At 36.0% G+C, this 27859-nt stretch overlaps 1 protein-coding gene across 1 annotated transcript; it reads right to left on the bottom strand.

Moving 5' to 3' along the window:
• Positions 1-8657: 8657 nt before the first annotated feature.
• On the bottom strand, positions 8658-26994 carry LOC149787047 (toll-like receptor 4). Its single transcript, XM_089977587.1, has 2 exons — positions 26863-26994; positions 8658-11334 (listed from the first exon to the last, which is right to left on the bottom strand). The coding sequence occupies exon 2, from the start codon at positions 11311-11313 to the stop codon at positions 9007-9009; it is 2307 nt and encodes a 768-aa protein (XP_089833713.1). The 5' UTR covers positions 11314-11334; positions 26863-26994; the 3' UTR covers positions 8658-9006.
• Between the last annotated feature and the right edge of the window lie 865 nt (positions 26995-27859).

Below are 27859 nucleotides of genomic sequence, written 5' to 3'. Positions count from 1 at the left end.
GAATTTTATGAAGAGGAAACTGGAGGGGCAACCACGCTGGTTCACCCCCAAAACCTGATCAAAGATCATGTAAAAGCATTTGGGATATTTTACGGAATGAACTCCACTCACAAGAACTACCTTGAGGTATTAATCAAGATAGAAAAGCAGATTGAAGCATGGTCGTACAAAAAGATCAACTTCATCGCAAGAAATTGTTCCGGTACCAGTACCTTCACCATCTTCTCCTTCCTTACCACACGTGGAGGATTTTAAACAGAGACAGAAAGAAGAATTGGATAAATTTTTGCAGCAGCAGAAAGAAACAGAACAACATGAACAGCGACAAAAGGCAAAGAACAATGAAACTACATGACGAAGAAGCAGCGATAGAGATTAAACAAAGTTTAGGAGAGAAGGAAAACATTGAAAGTCAAACGGTGACGATACTCCTAGACATTTTGGAAGAGTATCATACTTCTTTAATGCGACCTACGATGAAAAGACCATTCAGAGCCAAATAGCCCAACCTTGTTACTACGCCTGAGATACTCACCCTAGTGATCTATAACAAATCATCCACAGGAGCAAGTCCACAAGTAGGCTTTGGCCGTGGCAAATACTTAAGGCAGTTAAAGCTGATTACGTCTCGTTTCTGAGATTTAAAAAAAAAAACCACCCAACGGTCCTTTACAGAGCCACCAACTTCTCTCGAAAAGAGATAGTATTTTTAATTGCAGAAATCAATTAAAACTCAAAATCCTTTTTCCCCATGGTAAACGTATGTGAGTGCGTGAGTATAGGTCCTTATTCTAAAAAATCAAAACCAAGAGACACATTTTCTTTATGGTCGATTCTGGTACAGATTTTACAATCCAATTCACAACACAACACTTTAAAAAGTTCATAGACCTTTTCTGTGTTCACTTTCTCATTTTTTGAATATTTTCACATTCAAATTTGTTGTCATCCTCTTCTTTTACATTTTCATCTTGTCTTATTTTATTCTCTTTTTTCTTTGTCTGGACGTGTCGATGATTCTTCCTGTTTGGAGGGTACCTCCTGTTTTTTTTTTCTGTTCGGAAACCGTTTCTTCCTTTTGCTCCTGAAGTCTTTTGTGGCAATCAGAATGTCAAAGTCCTTTCTCTTGACAATGATAACAGATATCTTGACTTTTATTTCCTATGACACCTGTTTTGATTTATTGACGGTCTGAACACTCTACAAGCCCAAGGTCCTTTTTTCTGACAGATATAGCAAGTATCTGTACTTTTATCTCTGGGTGAGTAGTCCGTCTGCTTGTCTGAAGACAACTTTTATATCACTCCTCGCAAATATATGATCAGAAGTTCGATCTGTGATGGGTCTTCCATACTTCTGATAGGTTTGAGAGTACAATGAATAATGGGAGGGACGATACTGACCATTTACATAGGGTAGACACTGGTGTGATATTGATATAGGGACCCATGGCGTTTAAAATGTAGTCATTTCACTTTTTGCAGTCAAGATGAAACGATCACATCATTTCTTGTAAAAAGGAGAAGAAAGTAAGAGGCAGAAACTCATTTATCGCCTCACACTGTAGCAGAGGTCTTGGCTCAAATTCATGCCATCGATTTTGAAGATGATATGAGTGAGCCAGAATCCAGACCCAGAAAATCAACATCCAACCAAAGTCCACTACCACTATTAAGCCCTCAAACTTACTATCACACCACCACTAGTAGGCCCTCAAAACTACTGTCACATTCGAGAGACAGAAAAGCGCTCCTCTAGAAATTTTAGAACTAAAGCTTACACGTAAACGGTGAAGTTTAAAGATTTCAAGTCCGTCGTAGTGTTGGAGAAGGCAGAAGAGTTCATCACCGATGTGTGAGATTCTTTATTAGCCACACTGAAACGGCAATGTGATATCAAAGAAGACGATCGCTTGAGACATTACATTTATCACGACAGTTTTAAATCAAATGTTTGGATCGAGTTTAGTAGCCCGCCAGAATTGATACCTTCCAAAAGTTATCGATAAGATTCAACACGTGCAACAACCCAACGACAAGTTTCACATCACCGATGGAAAAACGAAACTGTTCATGACCCACGTTTCTCTTCCCCAAGGGTCCGAATGCAAAAAGGTATTTTTGGTGCACGGCCTTCGCAGCATCAAAAAGAGCTTCAAGACAAGATATGTGTAGCCCGTGCCATCGTGGTGGGAAGAACGTATGCCGACAAGAACGACACGGTAGAATGGAAGAAAGCCTGGTTAACTATTCAAAATTCAAAAGGAGCCAAACAACGAAGAGAAACAGAGCTCCTGTTTCATAAGTATGGATATCTAAAGACACGCCCTGGCGGTATTCCTGAAATGCAAAAATTAAAAGACGTTTTCTCTGCTCTTTGTCTACACCTTGAATGTACTTCCTCAAGAACTGCGCTGACGTCTGTTGGCAGAGGCAAAATTTTCATAAACGGAAAATACATTCACGTTTACTACCACAATGAATATTTCGATCCCATTAACAGTATCGCCGCATTCCTGGCATACGGTTATTACTGTGAGAAATGTGACTATGGTTATACCAATCGAGAGCAACACAAGCATTGTGGATCGAAATGTGAGGGAGTGTATGTGTGTGTGTGTGTGTGTGTGTGTGTGTGTGTGTGATTAGAATTTTCAAGTAGCTTTCACAATTTTTCAGTCATATCGCTACGATGTATGCAATGTGGCAGTTTATAGTGATGTCTAGCACTGGGGAATCATTCCGCAGACATGTAAATATTCCTTACTTCTGGACAAGTGATACGTAACAATAATGCCAAGGCACACGTGTGTTAAAGACAGAAACGATGTCACATTTGTCACCAAATCGTGGACTTGGAATACAAATGCTTCATTCAAAAATATCATTCCAAACATCAGGAGGAAGATGATGACCACAAGAAGAAAGTGAATCTCATCCTTTTCGATTTCGAATGCATGCAAGAGACTAACAATCACATTCCTAATTTATGCATGGCTCACCAAGCGTGCGAGAAGTGCATCCAAAACCCCGTCTTTAGTAATTGCCCTCAATCGAGCATGATTACTAGAGGAAGTGAAAAAAAATATTTCTGGGACCAAATACGCTGATTGATTTCGCCCAACGGATCTTAGACCCCATCGATGAGATGTGGAGCCAAGATGACGTCAAACATTATGGAGATCTTCATCGCCATGCTACTGTTATGGTTTACAACTTCTTGGGATACGATGAACAACTTCTCCTCAGATACTATATAGAACAAAGTACCTAGCGTTCTAAAGTTAGTTTGAACGGAGACAAAATCATTTCCATGCAAGGGCGACAGGTGCAGTTTAAAGATTCTATGAGTTACTTGGCCATGCCTTTGAGTCAGATGCATAAAACGTTTGGAATGACAGAAATCGCCAAAGGCTATTTCCGCACTTTTTTAATACCAGAGCCAATCAACACGCCATTCTGCCCTATTTGCACGAGGCTCACTACTACGGCTCCAACAACATGAGCACCGTACGAGAAGATTTCTACACTTGGTAACAGACTCACGCATCGGACCCCTTCGACTTTCAGGAAGAAATGTTAATGTATTTTCGTTCCCACATGGATTGTTTTACTGCGTTTCTGTGGATCATTTCGAGAATTATTCATGGAACACAGAGGGATCGAACCTTTGAAAGAAGCCTGCACCATTCCAAAAGCTTGTTCCTTAGTGTACCGCCAACTATTCATGCCCGAAGACACCCTCGCTGTCATAAACCCTCAAACGACGACCTTTGTCAAACGTCAATACTCGGTCAAACCTCTACGATGGCTACATTACTTGTGCGACAAGGAAGACAAATGGATCCAGCATGCCCGCACTGGGGTAGGCAAAAAGACCATCTGAATGTATTCAGTGGATGGCTGGGACTTAGAAAACCCAAAGGTCATGGACAAGTTTAATGGAAGCTTATTTCACGGATATCCCATCTGTTGCCCTCAACGTGGCACGAAAAAACAAGTTTACAACGAACCTTGGAAGACTTGTTCCAGACCAGTTTTCAGCGGCGCTTGAAGTTAGAACACCAAAGATACCAAGTGGCGGAAATGTGGGAATACGAGTACGATCACCGTTTGAAAACCGATCCCGAGTTTAAACGTATCGTAGAAAGTTACAAGTTGGTGGACCCTCTGAAACCACGGAACAGCTTATATTGAGTACGGACGAATACCATCCATTTGCTTTACCACGTCGACAAGCAGAAAGGAGAAGAAATCACATACCTGGACGTGTGTTTGCTGCATCCATACGTGTGCAAATATTGTCACTTTTCCGTAGGGCACACACAATTGCAGACATAACAGATCGACCTGGATAACATTCGACGACACGATGTATTGATTAAATATACAGTCCTGCTTCCCACCGACTTCTACCATCCCGTTTTACCTCACCTTGCCAAGAAAAACTGATGCTTCTCTTGTGCCGTACTTGTGCCGAAACGTACAATCAAGACCAGCCTTGTCAGCACAACCCAGAAGAACGCCTGTGACAGGAACGTGGGTCATCGTGGAATTGTTTAAAGCTCTGGATCTGAGATACCAATTGTTAGACGTGTACGAAATTTACCACTTTTCCAAGACAGAAAAATATCACAAGGGTCAACAAACTCGGAATGGTAATTTCGAAGACTACGAGGATGATTTTTCAAACATAATCAAGACGTCAGCGGCTATCGTTCATGGTGCCACACTCCCGTAGACCAAAATATGTTCAAAGAGAAATATTGGGAGCAGGAAGGCATCACTTTAGACCACACATAGAAAAACAAAGGAAAGCTATCGTTTGCTAAAGTGATGTTGTATTGTTTGTGGGGCAAAATGGAACAACGACTGTGTTTACCCAAGACACAGTATTTGTCCGATAATTCCCGCTACTTCCAGATGATTCACAACAAAACTAAATACATGAAAAAATCAGACGTCCTTCGCGAAAACCTAATCTTAGTCACTTACAAGGAAGAACCAGACTTTGCACAGGCCGACGAATTTAGAAATGTCATCATTGCGGCTTACGTGACAGCCCATGCTCACCCAAAATTGTATGAAGTTTTAGATCTGTTAGGAGATCGTGTGCTGTATTTTGACAAAAGTTGTATATTCTCTTTGTCCATTTGTTTTTGTCTTTCTTTTGTATTGATGTTACTTTCCTTGTTTGTATATTTGTGTCTGTCTATGTCTATGTTGTGTTTGTCCCATTATAACCCTTGACCATATACAGGCCTTATCCATTCTTATTTGACTCTATATCGTTCCAATCCATTTGTTTTTGACCGTATATTGTCTCAATCCATTTTCATTAGACCCTATATTGTCCCAATCCATTTTCATTAAACCCTATATTGTCCTAATTCATTTTCATCTGAACCTATATAGACCCTGTCCATTTCAATTAGACCCTATATCACACCAGTCTCTTTTTGCTATAGAAGTCTACGTGACTAACCATTTTGACCCCATAGTGAAAGGCCACATTTTTAAAATAAGGTCTACGTGGCCCTATATCTCTCCAATTACCTACTCACAGTACTGTATTATGTTTACAGATAGCTCTTTGGAAATCAGAAGTACTATGTGATTCTTTTTAATTCCTGGACTTCCTTGTCAACTAATAATATCTTACTTCATCTTCATTTATATTTAAATGTATGTTTTTTGAAAGATCTGTGTCAATCAACAATATTTTGTTTCATATAATTTCGAAACAAAACACAGAATTACTGTCATGTTCATCCATGCTTCTAAAACTCTTTAAGTAGTATGTTTCTGAGAAATAATTTCTGATGAATAAATGAACACTCACCAAACCTCTGCATAGGTTGAAAACTATTAAAAAATAATTTCATTTTCATCCCACTCCCAACCTTGATATTTAACATTTGGCGACTGGATATATTAGTATGATCCACAGAGACCAGTTTTCAGCGTTTATTTAAGAATGTTGATGGTTGTCCACCAGGTTATTACGACTTTATATTATAATCCATCAGATCTACTCGCCTATGTCATTACAACCTTATGTCTAATTGCATGTCTTCTTTAACCCTTCGACCTTTCTTTTTCTTCTTAGTTTTCATTTATTTTACCAGGTTATTAATCTTCCCACATACGAGTACCCAGATCTGCATCAAGAAGGGCGAGGGTTCGAATCCTACCCAGATCAGGATGAGTCTGTGGCCGTGGTACAAGTCTAGGCAAAGTGCATTACTCCTATTACCTCGGTAAGATGTAGCCTTTCGTGTGTTGATTTGTCGTAGAACACCAGTCAGTAGCAGTGAATGTATGAAAGAGTCGCTTTACTTAACCTTTTATACAGCTGAATCTGTTTCTTTTTACTTGAGTCCTGTTTATGCATAGCAATTCGTTCCAAAGGAACAACTCCAGATTTAAAGCAAAAAAAAGAACATTTCCAGAGCAGTGATTTCGAATAAAAAGGTAAAGGTGATGTCTCAGAGCTACACCACTAAAGTTCTAGATAGGATAGCTACTTTGTTTATATCATATCGTACCCCAATCATCCATTAGAAACAAATTATTTCATGGGCACCCGTACATAGGGGCACCGGGGTGGGGACAGTTTCACACACACACACACACACACACACACACACACATTTTGCCTCAAAACATCTTTGGCATACACTCCAAAAATGTAATATCTGACCCATACATGGTTGCTTACCCCTCCCAAAGAAAATTATTCTGCGATCACCTCTAAACTATCAGTATCTTTATATAGATCAATTAGTGAATCTATCCACTGTCCTGTAAATCTAACATCCACCTGCCGGTAAATCTAACCCCTATCATGTATATCTAAGATACACTTGCCGGTACATCTATCCACTTTCCTGTAAATCTAACATCCACTTGTTAGTAAATCTAAACACTTGCCTGTAAATCCAACATCCATTTATCTATCAACCTAACACCAACTTTCCTGTAAATCTAATCACGTTCCTGTAAATCTAACTATTGTCTAATTATTATTGCTTCTGGTAAATCTAAACAGTTGCCTGTAAATGCAGCAGCATTTATGCATAAAACAAGCACTCACTTGCCGATAAATCTAACCGCTTTCCTGTAAATCTAACATCTATTGCTGGTAAACCTCAACACTTGCCTGTAAATCCAACACCCATTTGTTCTTAAATCCAATATAATCTTGCTGGTATGTTTAACTGCTTTCCTGTAAATCTAACATATACTTGCAGGTAAATCTAAACACTTGCCTGTAAATCCAACACCAAATTGCCTCTACATCTAGCCGTTTTCCTGTGAATCTAACTACTGTCTAATTGGCATCTGTCTGGGAGATCTTTCTGAGTCATTGATTGTTGTATGTGTATGCTAATAGGTTCTACAACTTTTCAGAATCATCTTTTACCAATCTTTATACATTATACTAATTTACCATTCAAGCTCATACTGGGAGAATCAATCTTAATATAGATCAATTAGTGAATCGATCCACTCTTCTGTAAACCTAACATCCACCTGTCGGTAATTATAACCACTGACCTTTATATCTATCTAGAAAGTCAAAGCTTTCAAAGGTCCCATTTAGTATTAGATGAAATTTTAAGCAGTACGCTTTGTTTAGAACTTATATCTTCTTTAGTTTGGTGTTAATATTTAAATACATAATAAACAGATACCAGAAAATAAATACGAATTGGTTTGTTTTACAAATGTTGCCACAGGCAAGAAAATAATTATTCATAGATTAACGAACAAACTGCTGACAAATATATGTTTACTTCATAAAGGGGAGATTTTGTTTGGTATTTCACAGCAATTCAAATAGATTATTATGTGCTAAGTCAATTGGAGTTAATGATCTTGTCCGAGGACACACCAGAGTTGCTCCCATTTATTTCTAATGGTAGGATTCGAACACTAACATTTCTGCCTCGAGTCCGGCTCCTATATCGAGAGGAAAATATCACAAGGTGGCAAACGCAAACACAGTGGGGTCGGTGAATTAAGGATAAGCTGCCGCTAGAAACGCAGGTAAATTTTGTTTCATTAGCTGAAGGACTTAGACATATGCATACAAGCTTGGAGATCCTAAATGTGCACTTAATTTATCCTAACCTACAGTGTGTCACGTATATTTATTGAGCGACGAAACGAATTAAACGAACATTATATCATGGTAAGTTTTATTTCTTTAAATTATTTAATTAGTCTTGTTGTTTCAAAATCGGAATATTTAGTGCACCACCAATTCGTTGCGAGCACGTTAAATGTTAAAATATTACGTTCGGTAGAGGTACATTTCTTTCTGTCCTAGTATTGTCTACATACATAGTTACTGAACATATCACGTTTCGCCATTTTTCTTTGGTCGAGACTACCCGTGACTCAAACTGATGAATGTCAAGCATCAGTTCAGTTAGAACTCAGTCCAGATTATTGTAACAGGTCGAGATTTACCAATAATCTGGCACAGAGACTAACTGGGGCTCGAAGGCATGCATTATTATATTCATTTAGACCAAATCCACTTTATTCACATTGAAAGTTTGATATGAATGCTATGTAACGAATAGCTTTCTTACACTAGTAACAATACTGCATCTTCACTAGAGTCTATATTGAATGTAAGACAAACGGTACAATGGATATATCTTTTATTCATCACTTAAGTTTCCGGATTCACGTCATTTTCGTGACAAAAGCAAAGGGGGTAATATCCGTGCAGACTCTATTTAATGTGCATATAAAAAAGGAAAAAAATAAAACTAAATGAAAACTATAACTATATTATATTGATACAACTTTACACTGACCCGATTGTCTCCAATTTCAGTGCATCACGTACCTTAGACTTTATTCCCTTGAAAATACAGAGATTTCTTTCTCAAGGGAAGTGACTCAAACATAGTTCTAAATGCAACGGATAAAATCTGTTTCAATTTACCTCGCATGGATAGCAAATCACAATTCAGTTTACTAATTTAGATCATAGAGATGTGTTTTTAGCATCAGCTGTGTATTTAATGATGGCTTTTACCAGTTTCTTCCAGAATTCTTCCAATTTATCTTGATTTTCGGCGCCTGGCCATTCCAGTCTTGTCCATTTAAAACAGACCTTTCTCAAAGATGCGGGAAGGGATCTGATCTTTACGTTTCCCAAGGTTACTAAGATGATTGTTTTCCCTTGATACAGGGCAATTTCCGCCTCAAACTCACACCATCGACTGTGCGCAAACTCCTTTGAGATGATGAATAGTACAGTACACGATGAAGTCACGGCATGTATGATCTCATCTGAGATACTTGCTCCAACATCAAAGTCTCGATCTGATATACACACGAGATTTTCTTTCTTCCCGAGTTCCCTATAGAGTCTTCTTTCAAGTTCAGGAAACAAATTTTTTAACACAACGTCACTATCAGAAAAGCTATATGCAAGGTACAGAAGAAACCGTCGCTGCACGTGGATATTGTCATAAACAAACTCGTCGAGTTGCTTACGGATCCGTCTGATTCTGAGGATGCTCCTGTAATGCCGGAGGTACAAAACAACACAGATGGCCACTATGACAGGAAGGGTACATAGCGCAAGAAGACCTCTATACCTCAGAAACTTACAGTTATGACTATAGGAATCAATGTCGTCCGTATAAATCGACATGAAACCTCCAGTTTCGGCGCAAAAGATCCTATTCATATCAGAAATGTACTGACGTTTAGCTGACAGCCATCTTATGACGTCTTCATGGTCACAACCGCAACTTATTGGGTTATTAGCTAATTTAAGATGAATTCCGCCGACCTTGCCAATCGAATTATTATACCTATCTGCAGAACCGTCAACCACTTGTCTTGTTCGAGTATCAATGGTCGTAAGACTGTTTCTACTTAGGTCTACTGATTGCAGATTGACCAACCTATCTGACAGCCAGTCAGTATTGTGTAAGAAGTTATTTGAAAGATTTAAAATCTTAAGCTTTGTATTTGATGTAAATATACCTCCGGGAAGACGAGTGAACCCATTTGCTGAGAGATCCAAAACCTCAAGGTTAGGGTTACCACGGAACAAATTGCTCAGTTCATTTGGATTAGATGTCTCCATTTTTGAAAGAGAGTTCCCGTTTAAAAGTAGCGTCTTGAGAGCCGACAATTCCAACAGAGCTAGACTAGAAAAATAGTCACACAAATTTGAAGAAAAATCAAATGTTTCAAGTCGGTTTAAGCCGCTGACAAGCATGTCCATTCTCATAATGCATAGGTGATCTAAGTATAGTTCGCGAAGTAAAGTGTTATTGGCAAAAATACATTGACTTCGATGTATACAATAAAAAGTGTTGATTCTGTGACAGTCAGTGCTGCCCCCAATGTCAAACACTTCGAGACTCTGCAAGGGTCGTATTCGTATCTCATTCTGAAAGTATTCGCAAAAAAGATGATCATTTCTAGGGCTCACAGATTTGTCATCTTCGCATATTTGCTGCATTTTACTTTGGGGATATGGAACATTAAAAGCAATGAGTTTCTTCAAATGTTTTAATTGTATTACCGCTATAAAGGTGCCTATGTCGATGAAAACATCATGTCGTGACACATCGATAATTTCTAAAGATGGGACATAAAGGTTTAGTTTTGGACTTGCCAGTACCTTTATGTTTGACTGGGGTATGTACAACACTCGAATACTGGTATTTTGAAAACAGGAGAAAAACGCATCATCAAGCGTTCCTTGTAATGTCCTAAAATCACCATCATTTATACCTTCTGCGTAAACTTCTTCTAATGTAGACCCTGATATGTTGGCAATGTTACAGAGCTGCTGAAAATTTACATATTTTGAGGTACTAACATCTAGGTATCTCAGTCTAAGCTTTAACGACATATTGACTGCAACAATGTTTGCATTCTTTACATGGAAAAATAGCTTTGAGAGACGTGGCAAAGGGTGTAGCGCATCTATTCGGAAGTTTCTTGCAGGGGATGTTCTATTGCTGACAATGTAAAGTTCTCTCAAGGACACAAATTTTAACTGGAAAAATTCTTCAAACGGAAATTCTAGAGAATTAACATCTATGTCGTTATTGAATTCTAGTCTTAAACTTGTAATATTTTCAACAGGAAAATCAAAGAAAGCGTCTGCCGTAACGTTGTCACCAACATGTTTATCAAACACACATACACTTGAATAGTTCCTAGAAGTTCTACACTGACAAACTGGTGCGCACAGGTTTGCTCTAATCGTCGCTGTCAAGGACAATAAAGTAATAATGAGCCAGACATTAGATTCAGTCCTCATTTTTAGCTGATCAGGAATCACCTGAAATATATAAATCATGCACTGAAGTTAGTAACAGATCAATTAAGTTTAAGTTTTGAAATAAGTAGGTCGATAGGTAATTGGGTGGATAGGTAGTTGAGCTGGAACAAGTTACATGCAGACGTATTTGAGGGAAATTTTCTTTCCGAAAGTCTCAATATCATTAAATATCAGGTTAATAATAAACCATCTAAGAAGCTACCCAATCAAAGACCTTAAATACCTCTGTGGTCATTATTTACCTTTAAAGTCCATGAAAAGGTGTTGACAAAAAGTAGAAAGATAATAAAAAGTACCAAACATTGAATGGTATAAAACATATTTACATCAAACACATGTGTAGAATAAAAGAATTAATAAACACCAATTTACAAAATGCGCTCCAGAATTGAATTAGCCTACAACCGTTGATTGAAAACACTTGAAAATGTGACTGGTCCCACAATTTATAAGATAGCAATGTGGATGTAATATTCTTTTTTGTCGACGGTCATTCATATATTTATATTGAAAATCATTTTAACTTTCTTTCAACGGTCATAAGTTTTGCTATTGAAATATAGGGACAAAAATCACAGCGCCAGATTAACTAACTTGTACAATGCACAATCAAAAGCTTACGTGCCGCTATATAAATTTGAACTGAGTTGAACGTAGCACATGTCTACCCTGCTACTTGTGACTGCAGACGTGTACTGGCGCGTTCTTACGATCGCACTTCTCATCTGTATGCTGTAAAGTTTGTATCAACAGTAAATATTTTTCCTGTATTCTAAGTTTAAAACTTCTCTGTCTTTGTAAGTACGTTAATTGAGTCAAAATGGCTTTTAAAATACAAAAAGATAAGCACAGAGAGAACGCATACATATCTCATTCCTCTGTATTTATTTAGTTAGTCAAAATGCATTAAAAACGTTCAGTGTAAACCCGAAAGACATTTAAATGCTACGTTTCAAGAATTTTCATATTTAATAATTGAAAGCATAGATATTTTAGAAGTTCACATTCATTTTAGATGCAAGGCAATTTATGTTTTATAAAGACATGTCGGAATTATAATGTTGTACTGGAAATGTGCCTTGAAATTGATAGTCGTTTTCTAATGTATGACCCCAGTGGTTATGGTACCATGAAGTCTAATGACTATTATTTTTATATCCGTAAAACGCCTACGTGGTAAAACTATTTCAGTATGGCAATAAACAATGACATGAAAATAAGGATGAAATGGTAAAGTACTGCAATTATGTAACCAAAGTTGAAGAAGAAAACCCCTTTTATATATACGGACGAACTTATTCCAACCTGCAGCTACTAATATCACTTAATCGCAAAGAATATAGTACCACGATAAAGCACGATTGCTCTTGTAGGATAATTCAGCATCTGTCAACCTGTTCATGCTTCATACCAAATTATAAAAAAATGATCTTACCTAAAGTCTCAACGTCGCAAAGACACTCTGCCTATTGTATGAAGGAAACAGAACGTTCGACTTATATATAATCTGGTAAGGCAATACTGCGTATCCTGACTGAATATATATATATATATATATATATATATATATATATATATATATATATATATATATATATATATATATATATATATATATATATATATATATATATATATATATATATATTATGTACCAACATCTGCGTAACATGGTATATCACATTTCTTTTCATTTCCAAACTTGAATGTCAAACTGTAAGCGCATTATTCTGAACTAACTGCATTCGTGTTTTGTAAATAGAGAGGATATCCAATACTGTCAGGCACGAATAATTAGGACTTTCAAAAAAAAGTGCAAAATGGCGCTCATGTTGAAGGAAATGGATGGATTGTGTATCCAATTATCTGAACTGTATACATCTAATTTTATCTTTAGGCGACAGATAGCTTCAAGCAAAGAGAGACATAGGTTAGTGGTCGTTGGGGAACATAAAAGATTACCTATATAATTTATATATGAATATTCAGCACAAGATAGACCATGCATGGCTGCCAGTATAAATGGTGGAGGAAGAACCAGGGAAAACCAAGCAAAGAACCATCGACCTAGGAGTAGCTACTGGTAAGCTTTCTCACGGACCCACCAATTCGAACCTTCGCAGACAGAGGTAAGACAGCATTGATTCGTAACGGTGAGCGCTTGAGATCACACAGTCACTTGGGGCCCACATGTGCATCTCTCGCTTCTACTTTGCAACAGTCTATAGTCCACCATATCTGTTCAAACTATGGACTTGTGTAACTTAAAATCAAACGTATAGCCAAGGAGATACAAGCAAAATAGAGAATAGATTCGGCAAAAGAGAACCATGACTAGTAACCGAGACAGGGTCCAAAAATACAAAGGAAGCAACATTCCACCCGGGTGCTCCAAAACAACGTCATGACATTCTGTCAGATTATTCTCTTTCGCGCCTCAAAGAACCGACCATAAGGAGTTATTTAAGAACCAGCTATGAGGAGGTCTTTAAGACACAAACATAATGGGATCTTTAAAAACGGACTACAAAGAGGTCTTTAAAATCCAACAAGAGGAGGGCCTAATATTGACTTCTCTGTTATTTGCATAAACGATTTTCTCATATTATGTCTGACTACATCTGAACGTAAAGTAGGAAGGAAACAGTTTTGTTTATTTTCAACCAACATACATACCGCCACCTGATACGGTACACAAGAAACTGCCTTGTGCTTAGGCCATTTATAAAGAAAATTTAAATTTGCCAAAAAAAAAAGGTTGACTAATGTCTGGATGATCATAATTTTGTTCAAAGAAAACAACAACGAAAAAAACATTGTCCTTAATTCAAAAGCAGGTAGGATGCTATTTTAAACTTATCATTGTACAATCTATAATCAAGGACAAAAGTTAGTTATGTAATATGTTGGTGACAATAAAACTTGCTATTAATAATCGTACACAAAAGTTAAACACACAGAGAACAATTTGCAAAATATCTTTCGGAACCATACTAGCGTTGCAAATCTCTCTATGTTGTCCATAAAATGAATGGAAGATATCGTTTACATGACTATTCCTTTACAATAATATATATATATATATATATATATATATATATATATATATATATATATATATATATATATATATATATATATGAAAGTCTTGTTGTCGACTATTATGTAACATATTCCATAATGAAACTTGAACTAACACCTGATGAGCAAATTACAAACTCGATGCACATAAGAGTATGTTTAATTCTAACACGCTTAGGCCCACAATGTATAAGATAGGAAAACTAATTATAACGATAAATTATTTTGACTGCTGCCTCTAAACTGAAATTATTCAGAAGTTCGCGAGAAAGAATGTTTTACGAATAGCATACCACTTCAAAGCTGATTTGTCCGCGAACTATGTAGCGTACTGTGATATCACAAAACAATCAAATAGAGTTAAGAGAAATCATATCATCTTTAAATAAAAGACACGTATAGTGAGTGATTTCTTTCGGCTGGAAACTCTTGGCAGTTTACAAATGAAGAGTCCGATTAACCCGGAGGAAAGCAATACAGTTTACAAATGAGGGTTATAATGTATATTATATATTATCAGTTTTTATTAACGATATTATTAAAGGAGATTTCGTGGAAAAAAATCTATATTGCCATGCTAGTCTCACTGTTTATAAATTCATTAGGCATTATACCTGTGCGGATATAAGTCTAGACCTGCAGGGTAACATACTCATTTCCTAGTGTTGTGTTAATAATAAAAATAATACAGTTTTAATAACAATACAAAATACCATTATCAATTCAAGCTTTATTATTTGCCGCCCCTGTTCTTGCTCTCCGCTGTTTATGGTGACCGTATCCTGTACCTGCAATATGAGCTTTTTACATACAAAATATATTTTTATATACCCATTTTATATATCTATAATTTCAGTTCACCAATATATGCAACCGCTTTGGTACTTCACATCTCAAGAATGTGAATAGCCCCATTAGTAATCTTATATCTCAAATATGTGAATAATCCCCTTTGAATAATCCCGTTTGTAATCTCATATCTCAAATACGTGAATAAACCCATTAGTAATCTCATATCTCAAATATGTGAATAACCCCATTAGTAACCTCATATCTCAAATATGTAAATAACCCCTTGCCACTGTTACGTCTCCAACATGTGATCAAACCCCTTGTTACCGTACCTTCTCTAATATGTGAATATCCCCCTTGCTGTTTTCCCTTCTCGATTATACAAATTACTTTTTTACTGTCACTTATTACATACGCATATAATCCGCTCGAATTGTCACTTCTCAGATATATGAATAAATGACCCAACCCTTATAAGTTTTTTTTTTTAAATATGTAAAATATTCCACATCATGTATGTTGTCAAAATAATATATATACATGTAGCTGAGCATGTGCAAGTCACGTAGAATTGGTATGTATCTGTATATATAAAATTCTATCAGAATATCGATTACCATGTAGTAATTGTTTGGCCATTGTATAACTCAAAGCATATAACGTAAACTGTTCTAGATGGAGTTTGAACGAGCTACCACTAAATTAAGGGTCCGACGTTCTATAACCGATTAAGCATGGCTCCCTGTTCGCTTCGAGTCTTAGTACACGTACTACTGAACAGCTTGTTGTATTTGTTTGCTAAGGTATTTCACTTGCGTTTCATACCTTGTTCAAGTTAACAGAATATCGCAAGTGTCAATAGGTGAAATTCAAATGCAGATCTGGTCTTTTGATTAGGAGAGAGGGTCCAGCAATTAATTTGCTGCATGTTAAGCAAAACAGCCGTGTTATCAAGGGAGAACTGAAGTTGTCTTAAAGTACCAATTTGGCAGGTCATCTTAGTCTCTTTCCTGAAATTTAAAACTATTTCTGAAGAACTGATTGCCTTAGTTGTCCCTTTTGGGGTCATTCCATTCGTTCTCTCCTCTACCTGCACGACATATTTAGCCGTAACGCGAGCGTTGTATCTTGCTCACTTTATAGTTTGAACTTACCACATAACTGATCAAGTCATTAGGGGTAGAGACTAGTCCGGATGGAAGTGCTCCAAAGGGCTTTCATAAAGAGCTAACACCTTCCTTTCAGTCTACTCTGTAAATGTAGCTAATGCGTTTTTGATCATCAGCGATTTTTGGATGAAGATTATTTGTTTTTTGCTGGCAGCAGATCCGAGCTGTTTCTTAATTGTGGTCGTACATATCTTGCAGTACAATCTCAAATTCGGTCTCACTGATTATTTTATCCTCGATTGCTGCAAAGTACAACTGCCTGATCGTATTTGGACTGATTTGTCAGGCCGCAAGTAATTCAGAGTAGGTGCATATTCATGCATTCAGTGGCCTTGAAAGTAATTTGCCATTACCGTCAGATAAATCGGTTACTATCAATATAGCTCCGACAATAACACCGATTGGTGCAGCTTAAAATGTTAATGTTGCTGTGATTTGATTCACACCAATACCACAACCGTTACCGCAGTAATACCACAAAGAGCACCTACGACCAGATATGTGTGTTTGTATTTCACGATTAGCACAGTTCTTTAGGTAAATTCATCTCGGAGCTGTGGTTCCGCTTTGATTATTTTTAAGGTCAATCATAGTCCTTCTTTCAATAATACATACACATATTTCTAAGCACAATTGTCATGCAGTTATATAAACCTCTGCCTCTTGAATACTTACATCTCTGGCAAGTGTGCTTTCTGGTAGTTTGGCACCTCTCGCATACAAAACACACTGATTACACTATCACCTTATTACATTTAACGATCGTATTTTTCCATTAATTGCTACCCGACCAAGTGCATCATTGTTTATTAACAATCACGTTTTTTTTTTTTTTTTTTTTTTTTTGTCTCAGCTGCGTCAATCTTCGTGTAAAATATTATATGGTGAACGTAGCTGTGGTGGATACATCAGTGAATACCACCTGGCCATTGTAGAAACAATCTCGAAGTGGTTTTACATTTACCGCCGTAGTCAACTTTTGGGCGTGTGACTGGGCGATTCAAGTTGCTTACATTAGAGTGATTTCAGCTAATAATTTCTTTTCTTCCCTTAGAAACGTTATATTTTGTTGTTCACGAAGGACTGCTAATACCGCTTTAGCACAGATATTCTTTAATGGAATCTCTGCAAGGAATGGAAATATTCAACCTGTAATGTGCATTTGTGCCATCTCTGACTTGATAATTATAAATTCACTGAGGTGTTTTTATGTTTGGCCGCCTTATTGTGAGCGAGGTGTGTTTGGGCTAACCAAACGGGGACATCTGTAGTCAATTTTGTTGGAGAAAGTTTTAGTGTGACCCCATAAAGAATTTTTTAATTCGTGGTTATGTTTCGCAATGTAATAAGACCGAAATACACTTCATGATATGACATTGTAAATAAAATACGTAGCAGGTTTAATTATGAATTTTCCACAGGGGTATAGATCACTATCATTGTCCTCCTGCATTCTACATCAATGGTATCTTGTCAGAAAGTATAATAGCATAACAACGATTGCTACAAACAGCGTTACCTATCAACGATGGACTGCCTGAACCACTCCTTATTTTCTAGTTAGAAGTAAATAAATCTGGTTCAACTTACGGCAATCATGTTGAGAAATATCCAGACCTGTCTCCACGTTCTGATGCAGGTCCATGTACGATAACAGACTGTGATATGCGCGTGCAAGATGAGGAGTGGGTTTTGTATAGCTAAGCTGAATTTCTTCAGAAGGTTCTGTATGGATTGCCAACGGCAAAGCGACCTTAGCCACTTCAAAGTTATCAAATATAATTTTACTTTGTGGCAGGCCACTATATTGCGCATTACGCTGAAACGCTAAAAACACGTGTTTTTGTTCAGTAAACATTCGCTGAGTATTTATTCGTCACGTAAACTGTCCCGCAATATCAGTTTTAGTGTGTGTCTGTGGTATGTGAGAAAATGTACAATGTTGCATAAACATAACAAGTGTGATTTTGTACTCTGTGAAGTAGATATCACAGACTTCTAATACAACTTTATCATCAACAGCACCTGCTTTACGCCAAATGGCATCGTTAGAGTTTTTTGTATAAAACAAAGTAACTGTGTGTTTGGAAACAATTATCACCCTGCGAACATCAGACTGCGAAACCTAGAAATGAGACCGAAGGGAATTATGCACGAATATTTTAACGAAGTCCCAATGATTCTTAATCGACGCTGTGCAGATCCAAAGTTAAAATTAGGTTCTGAAACGATAAAGTTGCCAGATCTGCTGAAGCACTGAAGGCATTATTTTATAGCTGTCAAGTTATATTCAGCCTGTGTTCTTCATTATCAGTTATATCTTTGACAAACATCATTGCTGCGTCAGCTTTTCTTGTGTTATCATCGCCATATCTGGCACATACGAGAAACGTTGTGGCCACGTCAACATGTTGGAGAATTGATTAAATTTCCTCGATGGGATAATGTGTACCGGGAAATATTGCTTTAATGTAATGTTAACAAATCCCACAATGGTATTGGCATCATAATTGGCATTGTTCACGCTCACCAGTTTTCAATCAATTTCCAAAAAGGCCTTAATTGTATGGAAAAGCCTAAATGTGTCTTGTACTAGCAATTCTAGTTTTAAAATGATTGGGACGCCTGGCTGGGTATGTGTAATACTGAAAATACCGGTCTTTTGCATATATTCTGAATTTAAAAAATTAGATCTACTTGTATCCTTTTTTGTTGCGATTTTATATTTCTTGATGTTCCAAGTCTACGATTTAGTAAGAAATATGACATTGCGTCTTTCCTCGACAAACGTGAGCCTTGACGTTGTTGCTGATGAGACGCGCACAGGTAGAGTACAGAATTGCAGTAGTTTGCACACATTGCTAACGTCGTTCGTAACAGGTAGGTTTGAAAAAGTTTCGCTGGCAAGTGAAGTCGTGTTATATTTCTGTACCTTAAGGAATACATTTTAGTAGCTAAACAACCCTGACATCTCTCTCCACAATAAATGTGTTGCTCCCGATTGGTAAACCCTTGGACGCGTTTCCGAAAATAAAATGCCTATCAGAGAAATCCGGTGATAATGGTAATGACATCAAAATGTTCTTTATTTTGATTTCCAGTCTGTAAATTGGACCCGGGTAGTGGGCAGATTGGTATGGTCGGTGATTGTGTATTCTCCATATTGGGGTTGTAAATTGCCGACAATGTGATAATAAATCTGAGACGAGTGTCCGATTTCCATTTTCAAACCTTTATAAGAGTGTTCATTCTCCACGCAAACTAACTTAGTATTATGAGATACACTTCTTACAGAGCATTTCTGCTGCGTATGAAGTGCTCTATTCATTTAAATAGGTTACATTATTTTTGGAGTTGCACGCATGATCGAAAAAGCATGGATGCCGGTGGTTCACTTAAGACGATAGGAGCCATGAACCTCGAATTAGGATTAAATTCCTAATAATGCTATTTCCATATATTATTAAATTCTTAATAATATATGGATATAGCATTATTGGGAATTTATTCCTAATTCAAGGTTCATGGCTCCTATCGTCTTGAGTTGACATCGGCTAATATTGATGTCATATCGCTACGATGTCTGCAATGTGGCAGTTTATAGTGATGTCTAGCACTGGGGCATCATGCCGCAGAGATGTAGCATGATGTCCAACCCAGTCACATTATCCTGACACCAGGCCGACCAGTCCTAACACTAACCTCTTAATGCTGAACGCCAAGCGAGGCAGCTGTTAGTACCATTTTTTAAGTCTCTGGTATGACTCGGCCGGGGATCGAACCCACGACCTCCCGCATCCGAGTCGGACGCTCTAACCACTAGGCCACCGGAGCGGTGTATGTTTCCCGAAGTGTCTAGTTATTCAAAGAGCATGAACTCCACGTGGAATGCATAAATACTGCAATATTGATAGTTTCCCGACAAAAGCAGTGCACAGAGCTATGTTAATTACATTAATCCAATTGTTTAGATCCCTAAAAGTGGGATCTTTATTAATCTACTTCTTAACAGTCTTAATGCCATTAAAACACATCATGTCTAAACATGCAAAGTCGAACGAGCAAATCAAAACTATTACATGTGCTCAGCGTCAAACATGTTTAGTAACAAGACGAATGGCATGTTTAACATAAACTTACTTCTTTACATTGTTGATTAACAATTGAAACTATTTAGGCGCTCACAGAAAAGAATGTTTTAAAAAGGATTCAAAACTAACGCAATCTAGTTCGGATACGCATACAAAAAATGTAACACTACAAAGCTAATGTTGCCACGTCCGCAGGTAGCATTCAGTCATTTCACAAAATAACTGAAAGAGCGTACAATAATTTCACAACATAAATAAAACGGCGTGCAGAGATTTCAAATACTTTTTAGAGTGATTTCCCTATGTTGGATAGGGTTGTTGTTCTAAGATAGACACAAACTTAAAGCAAGAAGCAAGAGATGTGGTCAGACACCTAATTGTGGCTAGACATTTAATTGTGACTTTTCCCGAAGAGTCTAGTCATAACAAGAGTGAATGCCATGTTTAATGCATAATACCACTTCATGATTATTAGTTTCCCTACAACAGCATCGCACAGCTATACAAATTATATTTACCACATGTGTAAGCTACCATATGTGTACGCATTATAGATCAGCTTCTTAACATGTTATATGTCATCGAAAGACACTGTGTCTATGTAAAGGCTGATGAGTAAATCAAGCCAATCTGTTTTATTAAATTGAAAAACATCGTATGTCTAATCATATAATTCCTAATGTGTAAATTAAGCCAATCTTTTTTATGATATTCAAAGACACCATGTATAATCATATCATTCCTGTTGCGTAAAGTCAATCAGTTTTGTGATATTGAAAGGCACCGTGTATAATCATGTAATCCCTACTGCGTGAATTAAGCCAATCTTGTTTATGATATTGAAAGGCACCGTGTATAATCATATAATCCCTACTGCGTAAATCAAGCCAAATTGTTATATGTCTTTGAAAGACCCCAAATATCACCACGTAAGACCGGATTAGCAACTAAATCGAGTTACAAACGTTACAAAAATGTATGTTCCGTGTCAGGTAGAAAAAGGAACTACATATTGAAATAGAAACCTAATGAGTTGTATTGTTAATGAAATTATAACGACAAATCCTTAACACTGTTATTTTTCATGTCATACCAGATTAATTGCCAGACATAGGACGGGGGTCATGAAGGAAAGTTGCAAAATAAACATAAAAAAATAAAAAAATAGGGATGCACGGGCTTAAAAGCAAATTTCAACATAAAAAGTGAAAAACAACGATCTCTTGTATTTTAGCCGGAATTTGACACACCGACTGAAATACATTTGCTGGTGTTTATTAATAAGATTTCAAATTGAAAATCTTTAATAGTTGCTGAATATAAACTCGTAAGCAGGACATTAATGAAATAAAGTTGGATACAATGCAATACTTCAGAGATGATATTAAAAATGTTGTAAATACCCTCAGTTATTTAACGCTATCTTTCCAAAAACTTACAATGATGTCTCTCTTTTGAAAACCCCGGAGAGTTTACCTAATAGAAGAACTCAGGAGAAAGCTACACTTGTTGCAAAAGAAGCTTGCAAATATTATTATCATATTATTGTTATTATTATTATTATTATTAGTATTATTATTATTGTTATTAACCATGATATTAGTATTATTATCAATTATTCTTATTAATTTTTTTATTGGTGATATTATTAATATCATTATCTTATTATATAGCATTATTATTATAGGTTACTGCATTTGTATGGGAAAATATGAACGAGTTTTGGGATGGAATACTGCACGACCTTGGGAGTGCAGTATATCCTTCTGACAAAACGAGTTCATATTTTCCCATATAAATGCAGTAACCTTTTTATTATATGCTCATTTTTTTTATTCTACCTAAGGTTTAATTATATAAACAAAATACACTACAAGAAATAACTTAAATGAAAAATGCCGTATTCCAAACTAAACACACAAGCGCAGATTTATCATTACACAATGACATCATTATTAATGCGCAAATAACTCCGCCCAGATAAATTTGAACTTAGTCGCGCGCTCGACATAACTTTCGAAAGAAAATGGCGTGTCTAGTCAAAATTGAAATTTGCAGTCATATTGTGATTTAATGCGCATTGCAGCATCTTTTCCATTTGATCTGGAATGAATATATTTTGGTACTTTGTTTCGATTCGACGAAAGTTTGTGATTTTGGACTGGATTCGTCTGTGCAAATTATACATGTAATACATCTGATTGAATTGGCGCGGGAGAAGCGTGTTTACGTCTGCAAATGTGTTTCTGTTTCTGTCATTGAATGTTTGAAATCATAATGTGGGAACAATATGAAATCTTTCAATTACAATTATCATAAAGACGCTATGGAATTTAATGCTTTCATTTTGAGTGCAGTAAGGAGGATGCAATTGCACTATCATCGAAATTACAGCACAATTTCGAAATGAGTAATCCAGATTGAAAACCTATGACATGGCTCATGTAATTCGGATTTGCAGAAATAAGAAAAAACATTTTGAGGAAATTCAGGATGTAAAACTGTAAGTATATTTTATTTTGCCATTCTTATCACCAGCTAAAGAAGACAGTATATGTCTTGTCACTTGCATGTTATTTGTAAGGACGTTATCTTCCGTCATTTATATAATGTAGCTAGCCTAAATCTGTAACAGTGTATCAACGCGGAATGTGCCAAAACAGATGTTTTGCAGTCCACGAAACATGTTTTAGTTCATTCAGAAACAAATTTAAACAACCACAACGTAAAGAGCCTCTTACGCGAGTGTACATGATTTGTGTACAAATCAAAAGTGCTGGCGTCTGCGTCCATTGTTTGTTTACAATAGAAGGTAGTTCTTTTGTGCACTTGAACGCTATATATGTATTGTCGCGCGCGTTCAGTATCGAGGAATTCTGAACGATTCTGACAATGTAATTATTATTTTTATTATTGACCATGATATTAGTATTATTATCAATTATTCTCATTGTTATTTTTATTATTAATAGTATTGTCATTATATTAGTATCATTATTATTGGAAATTTGCAGGTAAAAAGTCAGCACTCTTCCCACTCTAGTCTAAATTTTCATCTTTCCACATTATTGATATATGGACGGACGTCCAGAAGTGCATATATATATATATTATTACGCATACGTCATGTTGTACTCTTTAGAGGAAATGACCTAAATAAGTGCAACAAATTTCTTTTCTTTTCTTTTATTACGCAATATCAATACATCAGTGCTACCCTATCATGACACATCCTGGTATCTTTCTTTCTCTCTAGCACAGTGTTGTAGACATTGGCTATTACCTTTCTCTTAAATTATGGCTACTGCTTGAAACTTGTAAATGTTAGTTCACGATATATATATATATATATATATATATATATATATATATATATATATATATATATTGAGAGATACCAATCAGCTGAAAGTGATATCACTGGAACATATTGATAAAGTTGTATATTCTCTATGATAAGCTCTATATACCAAGATTTCTGTAATAGGAATCCGGAGCATAAATTTATTTATATGATAATTAATTACATGGGCTATATGCATTTGTGGCTGCTACGCACGAATCTCTATGCTAGCGATTTTGTATAATCCATTTTAATGACGTCACTAGTGTAGTGGGGTCGGTAAGGTCGAAATGGTATAGATTATGGTGAGTATATTACAGATTATGGGGTTTGTAACCCGCGGACACGGGTTCTGATCTCCGAAGAGTACGAATCAAAACAAGAAACACATCATCTTACCATTATGATAATCTAATTTATTTGTATATATAAACAATATATTGCTAAATTAGATTGCATTATCCCACTGTTTCCGTTATGTAGGCCTGGGCGGACCACCATTACTTTCAACAATGCATGTTATCATTCACTTGTCAAATTATTTCATCCTTTACGTAATTAAATTTAAATCCTCCTTTCTGCGCAGAATTACTGGAGAATAACCCCTTCCTACATTATATTCTCAAATATGTCAATAACCACCTTGCTAGTGTCACCTCTCAAAAAGTGATTGCATTCTTTGCTATTTTCAATTCTCAAACGCGTGAATAAGCCCCTTGCCATTGTCACTTATCAAATATGGGAAATATTCCCTTGCTATTGTTATTGTTCAATTATGTCAGCGATTGTCAGATCATGATTCTTCTCCAAAATAACATTTATTCATTAGTAAACATATGTATTGGATATACAGCTGGTTTATTGTTGTAATCAGTCAAAGTCTGTCAAAGTCCAGATCTTCATGCTAGATTTTTTAATCTATCTGTCTATAGAGCTATCCGTCTTTTATGTATTTGTAATTTATAATGTTTGTTTGACTTTTATTCATGATTACGGGTTGGTGATGTAGCTTTTCTGCCTATCTGACTATAAATCATTTATTGGAAATATGAAGTTCTCATTGTATATTTGGATACATTACTTTGGCTTTTTGTGAATTCATTCTAAGGCATTCTGTATTGCATCAATGGTATATCATGACAATGACGACTGCTGATATATCACGACACTCATGACTGATGGAATATATTCTGTATATGCTATAGTCTTGGACAATCATTCTAGTCAAGATGTCTTTAAATTTAATTTAAATTTGTACTCATGGAAATTAACCATTTTATATTGAATTGTACTGAAACTTAATTTCACGTCCTTACTGTTACATATTTTAAGACCTAGAGTCGAAACATAAATTGGGGCGAGCCAGGAATTCAATGTCAATCAAAACTGTATAAATACATTAAAAATTGACATTATAATTTAAATTGGCTTTGTTTCAGAGTTTTCACTGTCCATGGTAAACTTTCAGCGTAATACATTTGAAACTTTTGTGAAACCAGTAACATTAACAATGTCTCCCAAGGTAGTGAACTTTGTCTGAAATCCCACCCTGTAATGATTAAAATCTTTGGAAAAGGACCATGTTGCTTGAATGTTTCTCTCTCTCTCTCTTTCTCTCCCTCTCTCTTTCTTTGTATATATATATATATATATATATATATATATATATATATATATATATATATATATATATATATATATATATATATATATATATATATATATATATATATTCTTGTTAGGAAATTAAAAGAGCTATAGTTCAAAAACCGATACAGTTGAAATAAAGAAAGAATAAGTAAATGATCTAAAGGGTCATGCAGATAAGGAAAAGAAAGAAAATCCAAATTCACAAAGAGTGGAAACGGAAAAACTACGGATGAAGAGACAGACATAAAGAGATGGAATGCGGTTGAAAATGCAGACATAATAATGGAATGATAACTGTTGTTAAAAGAATCAGAAATTGCAGATGGGTCATAAGTACCCCTTTACAAACTGTTAATTTGTAATGCTACCAGCAATAAACACTTGAACTCCTTTTCAGGATAAAGAAATTGATAAATAATCTTCGTTTTAAGACATTTGCTGAAGGATTGCTTTGTCCCAGAGTGCATTAGACTTATCTCTATAATATATACGTATTGGCAAACCTCGAGAAGTCTACACATTACTGTCGGTAGAAAACATTGTTGATGATGTGGATGTTAAATGTATCGTGAACGGATATGAGTTTGTACATGAGGCATATTAACCAAGGTTTATGAGTGGTAGAAAAAGTCTTCACTTACTCCATGTCGAATTTGAAAGGGAAAAAATAATGCAATAGGTGATGCACATCCAGGAAAATTGGTAAAGATTACGATAATCTCAGACAACTCACATTAATTGAAGAGGACAAGAGGTGCATCCATAGTGATATCAAAAGACTGCTCAGACAAAAACAAAGTACCTTGTAACAATGGACCCCGAGAAACTCATGCGACCCTATATACTTTAATAGGCATAGGGCTTGCAAAAAAAAAAAACAGTATAGGTCGTTGTGATGTAAGGTACTGAAGGAATCAGCTAATCAAATATCGATAAACATTCATGTAATTCATACAGCAGTGACGAGAATGGATAGAAGAACGATCAATGATTACTGAGCCTGTGTGGTATAATAACTGCTTAACCGAATCAACAAAGGATTTGTTCAACCTCGGTATCATTTTATTGCGGGTCAATGTCGAACTGTGCAAAGGGTTTAATTCCACCTGGAAAATGTTAACTACTGTATACCTGTGCACATTTTTTGAGCATGAACGTCATGTAAACGCATTCCAAATGGTAGTGAACCCTAACACTGTAACATGGAGGAGATGCCATAATCAAGACAAATTTTAAGAAGAAAACACCTTTTATAAATACGGATAAACTCTTTAAAACTCACAGTTAAAAATATCACTTAATCACAAAATTATATTGTCACGATATATTAGATTTGATCTCTATATACAACAATTCAACATATGTCAACTAATTCATCGAAAATCATGAAAAATGGTCTTACCTTAAACCTGTGCCTAGCAAGAACCCTTTGATTATCTTATATAGGAAACAGAAGCTACAATCCGAATACTGTTGTAAAGAAATATTGTGAATGCTGTGTGACCGAATGAGTATATATGTACCCCAATTCTTGCGTACAGCTTTACGTCTCATTTTTCTTTCATTTATCGACAAGGATGTCTACTTGTTAAATCATTCTTTAAAAACGTCACACATGAGTAATCAAACTGAATACCAAGGATGTAACATGCATTAGATTAGCTGAGCTCTTTCTAATACATCTAATTTTAGATTTGGGCTATTGAAAGCTTCACACAATGAGAAATGCGTAGTTGAGTCGATTGATAACATATTGATAAACTGAAAAATAAATAGACACTCAGAGATATCTACGTATACATACATACATACATACATACATACATACATACATACATACATACACACACAATATAAATACGAATTAAAATATTCTCTAATTGTATGATAATATTATTTGTAGGAAAATATTAATTCTGCCTACCCTTATCAAGCATTCTTCTTTAGGAATCGATGGATAGCACTTTCCGTTCTGTCTGGTGTATATTTACAATTCGCTATAATTAATTCTATATACCTTTATTTCTTTCACAGTTATCATGAATGTGTAGATGCATGAGAATTAATTACTAGGTCGTCATGCGAGTGTGTCTGCGACACACAAGTGCATATAACACCGATTGAGTAACCTCATGTTTTGGTGATCTGTGCTTATCGTGAGGGAATTTGGGCTCGTGTGTACAGGCATTGCGATGGGTGCTGTTTACCCGCGGATCTTGATTAGAATCTCCGTAGAGTACGAGCATACGAATTAAAAATTCTCTAACTGTATGACAAGTATCATTTGTATTAAAATATTAATTCTGCCTACTATTATCAATCATTCATCTATAGGAACCCAGTGATAGCACTTTCCGTTCTGTCTGTCGGTCTCCATCTCCATCTGGTCCATATACATA

This window comes from Sinohyriopsis cumingii, chromosome 12, assembly GCF_028554795.1.
Source record: "Sinohyriopsis cumingii isolate HCF-2022 chromosome 12, ASM2855479v2, whole genome shotgun sequence".
Lineage (NCBI taxonomy): Eukaryota > Metazoa > Mollusca > Bivalvia > Unionida > Unionidae > Sinohyriopsis > Sinohyriopsis cumingii.
The sequence above is the reverse complement of the archived record's forward strand: the minus strand, read 5'-3'. Positions and strand labels throughout refer to the sequence as shown.